At 45.4% G+C, this 10914-nt stretch overlaps 1 protein-coding gene across 1 annotated transcript; it reads right to left on the reverse strand.

Annotated features, from left to right (window-relative positions):
• Positions 1-283: 283 nt before the first annotated feature.
• IER3IP1 (immediate early response 3 interacting protein 1) lies at positions 284-8562 on the reverse strand. Its single transcript, XM_037902479.2, has 3 exons — positions 8398-8562; positions 2057-2158; positions 284-485 (listed from the first exon to the last, which is right to left on the reverse strand). Exons 1-3 carry the CDS (start codon positions 8486-8488, stop codon positions 430-432), a joined length of 249 nt encoding a protein of 82 aa, XP_037758407.1. The 5' UTR covers positions 8489-8562; the 3' UTR covers positions 284-429.
• Positions 8563-10914: the final 2352 nt, after the last annotated feature.

Consider the following 10914-nt stretch of genomic DNA (forward strand, 5'->3'; position numbering starts at 1 on the left):
TAGTCAAATTAAGTGGCTTTCTAATAATACTGTGTTAATAACTATGAAACTGAAAACTCTACAACTTATTTTTTAAATAAAAATAAACCTAAGTGTACTGGAAGGAAATTCACCCTGAGTCACAAGACATTTGTTTTGTAATCATTACAATAAGTTACAACACTGTAACAGTTGGCGCTATTAACCATCACCAGTAAAACTTTTTGCAGTCCAATGTATTTACAGCACTGTTGCATTGATCACGTTATCTTGTGTAATGAAACTGCAAGTGAACATTAAGAAATAAGATAAATAGAAATTGTGTCTTTATTATTTTAAATTGAATGTCAAGTTTGACAGCTAAGCCATGTTGGATCCAATAAACCCATAGTGGTGGTGGGCGGCCTCTCCACTTCAGATGTCCTAAAACTCATTTTCAACAGATGGTCTTCAACCAAATAGCAAGAGCAACACAATTGTAATCGAGTTCACGGCTATTAATGGCACTGTGAAAAAAGAAAAAAAAATTATGGACATTCTCTTTTTACACTGGACAGGCACAGAATGGCATATAATCAGAGAGCCTGGAAAATACCCATTAAACAGGGAGTTAGTTACTGCTTTTTTCAAATTTAATTTGGTTATGCAAACTGAGAGTCTGTGAAATGTTCTGGGGCCAACAAGCCAAGATACAAAGAACAAAATAGGAAGCAGAAGTACAAGCTGTATTTAACGTATGCTGTCTAACAGCCATCAGATGATAGCCTCTAGCTACTATCAACATGGATTGGACATGTATCAGTAAACTAGAAGTGAAGGAGCCCTGTATTTTCACTGAACATTCTCCTGAACCATCCAGGCCCCACTTACATTTAAGACTGCTAGGAATTATTGTGATTTCACTCACCACTCACACTTTGTATGTGAATCAACTGAATTATGATGCTTTAAGTAAGAATTGAGAGCCAGGTCAGTGATGAATTGCTAATTCTCACTGCTACTATTTTGGAATATCAAGATTCCTGTGCGATCATGCAGAACACAATCTCGGTGGATGCTGGCCTATAAAATGTTTCCAGGGCTTTTGTTGTCTAGTGATATAGATTACTTTCTATCTGGAGAAGTAAGTATCTCCTTACTAGCCCAGAATTCTACAAAGGCCCTTTTTCTAGGAACTAGCTGATGTCATCTTGTTGCCAAATACGTTGTTTAGGCAAAACTCATGACACTAACAGCCAGGCAGCTTGTTTTCCTGATGACTGAAAAGTCATTGAAAGAGTTTAAATCAGTCACACAGCCCTTTTTGTTGCCTATTGGTCCCCTGACTCCCAAAGCCCCATTTCCAAAGCAGATCTGAGGAAGGTGAGAAGAGAATTGGAGAGAGGGGAGGAAAAGGAGGAAATGAAGAGTCCAACTCATGGTGGGATCAGCTCTTGCAGTCGGTGAGTAATTGGGGCTCCTCCTACCACACCCCTTTTTTAAGGTTTAATTTTATACAGGGGATGGAGATACAATAATTCTAGCTATCACAATGAAGGGTGGTTGGATGGTCACAGTTTATGAAGTATGGAAGGTAAAAAAATTACATAAACTCTTCTTTCCCTGAGGCAGTTGCACAGCTTTCCATTACAGAACTGTAGGATTTTTTGTGTTTTGGGGTACAGGAAAGGGGGGAAAATTGCTTTTATGATAGGCTGAGCACACATATGGTTAGAATGGCCTGCTGCAGAGCCAACATTACAAGCCTGCGTGGCGTGGAAGGCAGTGGGTATTTTCTGCTGTATCAAGCCTTTGGTGCTGCACATGGCCATTAATCATGTGACCTGCACCTTCCCTCTTAAGAGTCAATCAGAAGGATAATCCATGCATTTTTCACCAAGCAGCTTAGGGAGAGGATCGGAGAGAACTGATTGAAAATAATGAGTAAAAACGATAGCCGGGGGGTCTGATGGTAAATATGGAAAAAGGGTCAAATGAAGCCTGTATTAAGGAGGCAAAAGTCCTCATTCAGGTGCCTTGGCCTGGTTCATTAAAAACACACAGTAAGTACCTAACTAAACTGTTCTTTTCATCTTACCCCTCATGACTGTTCGCACAGATCGAATAAGGTTCATTAGCTGTGCTTTAATTCCTGGTTCTTCTCCGAATCCGCCAATCCCTTGCTCTGTTCCCCAGCCAACTGTATAACACAAAGATTGTTAAACCATATTGAAAAAAATCACACACTTATATTATTAGCAAATTTAGAAATTGATCTATCTTGCAAAAAGATTACTTTCAGCCACTAGTAAAGTCCTAACATGATGATGAAATCAGATTTCAGACCAGTAAGCCTTACTTTGGGACCAGGTAAATCAGTTGAAATGAGTGAAGAGAGAATGATAAAACACCTAAATGAACATAATAGTAGAGGAAAAGTGTGCCTATTTAACCTATGTCAATTCACAGAGCGTGTCAGAAGTGGATAAAGGAGAACTGATTGACAATGTATTTGGACTTCAAAAAAAAAACACAACCCTTTGACAAACCTCACAAGAGACTATTGAGGAAACTGAGTAATCATGGGGTGAGTGATGAAGTCCTATTAAGGACTCAACTGGCTAGGAGACAGAAAACAAAGAGGAGGAATATTTGTACCCCAAGGTGTTTTTTAATATATTTATTAATGAACTGGAGAAAAGAGTGAAGAGCGAGACAGCCAAATTTTCAGAGGACAAGGCTAAGTTAGTCAGGACTACAAATGTCCATGAGGGACTCAAAAGAGTTAGACATATGCATAGCACAATGACAGATTAAATTAAGTGTTGACAAATGCAAGGCAGCGCCCATTGGAAGGAATAATTTGAACTGCTCTTATATATTGCTGGATTCTAAATGAACTAGCCACTCAGGAAAAAGTTCTGTGTATCATTGGGGATAGCATCATAAAAACCCCTGCTCAACATGCAGTAGTATTTAAAAAACAAAGAAGGTGTTAGAACATATAAAGAATGCAACAGAAAAAAATAATGAAACTATAACAACACTATTATATAAATAAATGGTATACCCTGACCTGGAATCAGTCACTCACAAAGAAAAAAGATACAGCAGAAACAGAGAGGGTTTAGAGACGTGACATATGACTGAGGTATGAAATACTTCCATATGAACAAAGTTTGAAAAGAATGCATCTCTTTAGTTTGGAGAGGAGACAAATAAAAGGAGGCACCTCCGAAGTACACAAAACAATCAACTGCAAAAAGAAAGTAAACTGGTTGCAATACAAAAACAAGGGGTGACTGAATACAATTAACAGGCAACGAATTTAAAACTTATAAAAGGATTTAAAAATACACATCACAGCCTGTGGAACCCATTGCCACAAGAAAACCTTAAGGTCAAGGTTTTAGCAAGAGTTATTCATTTATTTTTAAGGATTAAACAGCTATATAGATGAGAAGATCCACAGTTAAATTAGAAAGGACAGGATTTTTTTCTTACTAAGGAATCCCCTTATGCTTCAGGATCTAAACCAAACACTGATGGGGGTTTGGAAGAAACTTTCCCTTTAGGGGCTGGTTATTACATAATTATCCACAAGAGGCTTCCTTTATAAGAAGGGTCACAAATCTGGTCGGTTCACTGTCACAGTCAGGATACTGAACTAGACAGACAACTGGTCTGATCCAGTCTGGAAATTGCTATGCCTGGATTCTTCTCTTTGAGCAAGAACCTACTCAGAATGCTTATTCCCTGATCCCAGCACAGCACAAAGTGGCCCAAACCAATTGTGTCCCCCGCATGAATCCACTGGGGAAGAGCAGAGAAGGGAAGCCACCAGCATACTTACCAACAATCCCAGTTTGGCCCATCACAGAGAAATCCTATACCCAACAAATTCCTGGAGTCTATTTATTTTATGAGATGTATGGTAAAAGTTTGTCAAGGGTGTTCAAAGCTTGGGATGGTTGCTCTTTTGTCTAGTACAGTACAAATCTAAGTTGCAATTTAGAGACTTGGGTTTTACAGAGAGGCAAAGGAGAGAACGAGGCAGAGAAATTGAGGAGAGATCTGGGAGCAAGATACTAGGAACAAAAATAAAAATGAACAAAAAATTGCAAAAAGAGAGACAAGAAGAAACAGAGAGAACAGACAAGAGGGATGGAGAAGGAATCGACAAAAACAGCAATGCTATCAAACACAAAGTGTGCGCCAGGTGCATCTCCAACACACCAAGGTTGGGAACTACTTACAATGGATTCTTCCTAATGGTTACATACTTTTATTATCCCAAATACATGATAAGAAACACATGCTTGGATACATGAACGGTTTGAAAGTACAAAGGCTACATTTCATATTATTTACAGAACCTGTAATGCTGCCAGATACTTACAAGGGATTGTGTCAATCCTATAAATCCCCTGTACAGAGAACTCACACAGATTTCAATAGGAATTCCACCTATAGCAGGAATGGATGCTCTGGCCTTTGGATTGGGTGAGAAATTGGAAGATCAAATAAACTAAGTTTATTGCACACAACATTCCAGCACCTCAGGAATCTCAGAATTTATCTAAGAGAAATACACCATTTAATTTCAAATAATTCCTGGAGTCGAACAAAACTACCTAGTTTGCTGGATACTTCAATATTACTGACCATTTAATAGAAGAAACCAACTCATAATCATACATGGCTAAAAGACTCCTGCACACATTCCACTCTCCATCACTCAGACAAGAGCATGATGTGAGGCAATCACACGACCAAATGCAAAGTAGTGATATATCTGAAGTTGCGTAGATTCATGATGCCTCCCAGACCTTTCATATTAAATCCCTTTAATATCTATAAAAGGTATCATGATGGTTTTATGGCTTGTGTGCCTTAATTTGAATAATTTGAAGCTTTCACATTAAGAACATAAGAATGGCCATACTGGGTCAGACCAAAGGTCCATCCAGCCCAGTATCCTGTCTGCCGACAGTGGCCAATGCCAGATGCCCCAGAGGGAGTGAACCTAACAGGTAATGATCAAGTGATCTCTCTCCTGCCATCCATCTCCACCCTCTGACAAACAGAGGCTAGGGACACCATTCCTTACCCATCCTGGCTAATAGCCATTAATGGACTTAACCTCCATGAATTTATCTAGCTCTCTTTTAAACCCTGTTATAGTCCTAGCCTTCACAACCTCCTCAGGCAAGGAGTTCCACAGGTTGACTGTGCGCTGTGTGAAGAAGAACTTCCTTTTACTTGTTTTAAACCTGCGGCCCATTAATTTCATTTGGTGGCCCCTAGTTCTTATATTATGGGAACAAGTAAATAACTTTTCCTTATTCACTTTCTCCACACCACTCATGATTTTATATCCCTCTATCATATCCCCCCTTAGTCTCCTCTTTTCCAAGCTGAAAAGTCCTAGCCTCTTTAATCTCTCCTCATATGGGACCTGCTCAAAACCCCTAATCATTTTAGTTGCCCTTCTCTGAACCTTTTCTAATGCCAGTATATCTTTTTTGAGATGAGGAGACCACATCTGTACACAGTACTCAAGATGTGGGCGTACCATGGATTTATATAAGGGCAATAAGATATTCTCCATCTTATTCTCTATCCCTTTTTTAATGATTCCTAACATCCTGTTTGCTTTTCTGACTGCCGCTGCACACTGCGTGGATGTCTTCAGAGAACTATCCACGATGACTCCAAGATCTCTTTCCTGATTAGCTGTAGCTAAATTAGCCCCCATCATATTGTATGTATAGTTGGGGTTATTTTTTCCCAATGTGCATTACTTTACATTTATCCACATTAAATTTCATTTGCCATTTTGTTGCCCAATCACTTAGTTTTGTGAGATCTTTTTGAAGTTCTTCAGTTTGCTTTGGTCTTAACTATCTTAAACAGTTTAGTATCATCTGCAAACTTTGCCACCTCACTGTTTACCCCTTTCTCCAGATCATTTATGAATAAATTGAATAGGATTGGTCCTAGGACTGACCCTTGGGGAACACCACTAGTTACCCCTCTCCATTCTGAAAATTTACTATTTATTCCTACAATTTGTTCCCTGTCTTTTAACGAGTTCTCAATCCATGAAAGGATCCTCCCTCTTATCCCATGACAACTTAATTTATGTAAGAGCCTTTGGTGAGGGACCTTGTCAAAGGCTTTCTGGAAATCTAAGTACACTATGTCCACTGGATCCCCCTTGTTCACATGTTTGTTGACCCCTTCAAAGAACTCTAATAGATTAGTAAGACATGATTTCCTTTTACAGAAACCATGTTGGCTTTTGCCCAACAATTTACGTTCTTCTATGTGACTGACAATTTTATTATTTTCTATTGTTTCAACTAATTTGCCTGGTACTGACGTTAGACTTACCCGTCTGTAATTGCCGGGATCACCTCTAGAGCCCTTTTTAAATATTGGCATTACATTAGCTATCTTCCAGTCATTGGGTACAGTAGCTGATTTAAAGGACAGGTTACAAACCATAGTTAATAGTTCCGCTATTTCACATTTGAGTTCTTTCAGAACTCTTGGGTGAATGCCGTCCGGTCCCGTTGACTTGTTACTCTTAAGTTTATCAATTAATTCCAAAACCTCCTCTAATGACACTTCAATCTGTGACACGTTACAGGATATCAAAATATTTATCAGTAATATTTTGTTCAACAAGGGAGACTGAGTACTGGGAAGTGTGGGGGCATAAAATCCCTTAACCAGGAGGACTACAGTCTTGGTTTTCCATTTGTACTAGAGGTTTCCTTAGCATGATTTACAACTAGGGCTTATTTTTTTAAAACACTGGTTTATATGTAATTTAGCATCCAGTGTAGACAAGGTCTGCTGTGTTTAAAATTGTATTAGCTGGTCACAGGTATACCATCTGACAACTTTAAACACAGCAGGCCGTGTTTACATCATGGCCCCATCTAGAGTACGGCAACAGATCCTGTTAAAAACCTGTTATTCCCTCCCTAAAGTTGACCATGACCAGTTAACATTTTTAAAGGTGTTAAACCCTGTCTACACTAATGATTCAGAGCATGGTAACTAATATGCTTTTAAATATGACCTATTTTCTTAGTCTAGACACGTGCCGGGAGCTAGATCCAGTCTGACACAGCACTAGTTAACACATATTATAATGCATTATACATAAAGCTACGATTTTGTCACGGATATTTTTAATAAAAGTCATGGACAGGTCACGGGCAATAAATAAAAATTCATGGAAGCCGTGACCTGTCTGTGACTTTTACTAAAAGCATCCCTGACAAAATGGAGAGGGAGGAGGATCCAGCCCCCTGCCCCAGTGGTGGGGAGCTGTGGCCCCCACCCCAGCCCAGTGGCTGAACAGCTGGAGGGAGATCCCCCTAAGTAGCTGCCAGGGTCCCCCCACCGCCACTGGTGGCAAGCTCCAGGTCCCTCTGACGCCACTGGTGGGAGCTGGGGGGAGATCCCCCACCACCTGCAGGGCTGGGAGCTGCAGGGGCCCCACCACCCGTGGGAGCTGGGGAGCTCCAGCATCCCTCAGCCATCCATGGCGGCTGGAGATCCCTGGGTCCCCCTGTCGCGGGGACCCGGGGCGAGGGGCAGGGCTCTCCCACCATCCGCGGCGGCTGGAGAGCTCCGGATCCAACCGCCACCGCTGGCGGCCGGAGAGTTCCAGGGTGCCCTGCCACCCACGGCAGCTTGGGGGGCCGCGCTGGCAGCAGTGGTGGGTCAGATGCGGGCTTTCCGTTAGGGAGGGTCCCCCGCTGCCGGCGGTGGCTGGGCTGCTGCAGTGCCCCAGTGTCAGGGAGGTCTCTGGAAGTCCACGATCGTAGCCGTAATTCTGCAATCCAGTAAGAGCGGCCCAATACGAGAGATCACCACCACCACCCCCGTGTCTCTCTCCTATGCGGAGGCTGGCACCGGCAGAGCGACACCTGCCCTGCACGCTGTAACCCACACCAGCATTTCCCAGCCCGGACACGCCCGCAGGTGAGCCCCAGTGCCGTGCGGTGCCCTCCCCTCCAAGCAGGCCCACGCCTTCCCGCTCTCCGACGGGCCCGCCCGGCGAGCGGGCAGGGCGGGCCGACGCCGGCAGCAGGACCCGGGGAAAGGGAACCGCCAGCTCCGGCGGGACCGGTCCGGCCACCTCACCCCGCTTAAACAACGGCCGGAGAAGGCCCGGCCCGGCGCTGCTGGTAGGGGCGGAAGGGCCCGGAGATGCCCGAGCGCCCGCTGGGGGAGGGAATGATCCCCGACCACCCGTGCAGCCCGGGCCTGGGCGCGGTCCCCAGGGGCAACCCAAGGGAGGCGCCCGCCGGCACCGGGGGCAGGCAGCGACCCCACACGGGCGGCGGCTCTGACCGCACGCCCCGAGGGGCGGGTGAGGGGGGGGTTTCTCCGCGAGCCGGGGTGCGGGCCCCTCACCGTTGCGGAGGAAGCGCTCCTCGTGCAGCACGGCGATGGCGTTGACGACAAGCAGCGCGGCCTGCAGCAGCGAGTACAGGGTGAAGGCCATGGCCGCCGCCGCCGCCCCCGCCGCGGCCTCCCCGCGCGCTCAGCCCGCCGCCGGGGCGGGGCCGGGACGTGGCAGGGCTGGGCGGGGAGCGCGCGGGGGGCGGGAGCCGCCGGCCGGCCCGCCCCGGGCTGAGGGGCGGGAGCCGCCGCCTGAGGGGCAGGAGAAACCCACGTTGCTCCCGGGGAGAGGCCCCGCTATGCTTGAGGAGGGACGAACCGAGCCTGGCGGGCCTCCTCGCAGGGAGGCAGCGATTTGCCGAGTCTGTCTGTCAGGGCGGCTTTTCCTCGCCTTCACACAGGGTGGGGTCCCGGCTTGGGTCGGTCGGGCTCCCCGCGCTGTGACCCCAGCGAAGCCCGTGGGGCGCCCTGGTGTAGCCCACTGCAATGGGAATGCTCCGGTACCCCGCCGGCACCGTACCTGCCCGCAGACCCCTTTCAGGGGGGACCGCCCCTGTGTCCCAGCAAATCCCATTCTTCCCCTGCTAAAAGCTCTCTTGTTTCAGTGGGATGAAAAGGTGCAGCCCCCCCTACTTTTCTCCCCAAGTGTCCATAGAAATTTTGGTCAGGGTCGGTGACTGTCAATTTCACCGCAGACACAAACCCATGAAAAAATGTTTCCACCCATAATAATCAAAATTTACAGCTTGGCAAAGTAAGAAAAATGCTGTCTGAGAACGTGTTCGCGCGTGTTTTAAGGCTATTTACTTTGTATACTTTGATGTGCGATGTTGACAGTTTGTGTTTTAAGGTTTTAAAGCTTTAACGTTTTGAATCTCAACATCCACTATCATTAAATAATTATTTTCTAACACCCCCCCCCCCCGGCCATTGTCTGACATCCCTCCATAACTGTGAAAATTTAAATGGATAAACATTTTAACAAAACTTAAAACCTATAATTTTGCACAACTGTGAACATTTAAATTGATAAAATAAAAAGCTTAAAAATAAACGTCAATATCTGTTGAAAGTCTTTAAAAATCAAATTCTGCAAAGACTACATACAAATATGCCATTTTTAGCTGTTATGCTCAGTAATTCTCATAATTTTAATATTAAAACACATGCTACATATATAGGATTCACATACACTGTAAGTAGATATATTTAACCAACATACCAACATTGTGACATAGAATCATAGGACTTGAAGGACCTCGAGAGGTCATCTAGTTCAGTCCACTGCATGCATGGCAGGACTAAGTATTATCTAGACCATCCCTGACAGGTGTTTGTCTAACCTGCTCTTAAAAATCTCGAATGTGCTAACAGAATGTTGGGAATCATTAAGAAAGGGATAGATAATAAGACAGAAAATAATATATTGCTTCTATATAAATCCATAGTACACCCACATCTTGAATACTGTGTGCATGTCTGGTCGCCCCATCTCAAAAACGGTATATCGGAACTGGAAAAGGATCAGAAAAGGGCAACAAAAATTATTAGGGGTATGGAACAGCTTCCATATGAGGCGAGATTAGTAAGACTGGGACTTTCCAGCTTGGAAAAGAGACGACTAAGGGGGGATATGACAGAGATCTATATAATCATGACTGGTGTGGAGAAAGTAAATAAGGAAGTGTTATTTACTCCTTCTCATAACACAAGAACTAGGGGTCACCAAAAGAAATTAATAAGCAGCAGGTTTAAAACAAACAAAGGGAAGTATTTCCGCACACAACACACAGTCAACCTGTGGAACTCCTTGCCAGATGATGTAAAGGCCAAGACTATAACAGGGTTTAAAAAAAAACTATGTAAATTCATGGAGCATAGGTCTGTCAGTGTCTATTAGCTGGGATGGGGGGGATGCAAAACCATACTCAGAAGCAGTGGTTCTCAGTCTAGTTACCATTGTGTGCCTCATATGGAGCTCTGCGTGTGTTTTGTGGACCGCATCCACAAAATATATATACTACCTGACTGGCCCTGAGGATGTCACATGGGCTACAGTTGTGTGCATAGGCGGTGGGTGGCATAAGCAGGGGGAGGCATTGTCTCCCCAAACAGCCAGGGGACCCCGCCCCCTGCCATGACACTCCCTGCATGTGGCTGCAGCTCCCAGGAGTTCTGCCAGCTCCGAGTCCAGCGGCAGCCTCCTGCGCTGCAACCTGCGCTCCGGAGCTGGAGAGGCTGGGGTCGCACGCTGCCTGCCTTCCCGCCTCCTCTGCCCGCTGGGCTGGGGAGGCTGGGACCGCAAGCCGCACGCCTTTCTGGCACTCCTTTGGGTCTGCGGGGCTAGCTGCAGGACTGGGCCTGTGGCCACGGTGGGGGGGACAGCTCTGGTGTGGGGGGGAAGCTGGGCTCCGGCAGGTCCTCAGGCTGAAGGGGCGGGGCCTCAGGTGGCTGGGGCAGGGCTGGGGGGCTAGCTTCCCGCAGCCAGCGGTTCATGCGCTACCCATGGTTGCGTGCTGATTGGGCCGC

This window comes from Chelonia mydas, chromosome 5, assembly GCF_015237465.2.
Source record: "Chelonia mydas isolate rCheMyd1 chromosome 5, rCheMyd1.pri.v2, whole genome shotgun sequence".
Classification (NCBI taxonomy): Eukaryota; Metazoa; Chordata; order Testudines; family Cheloniidae; genus Chelonia; species Chelonia mydas.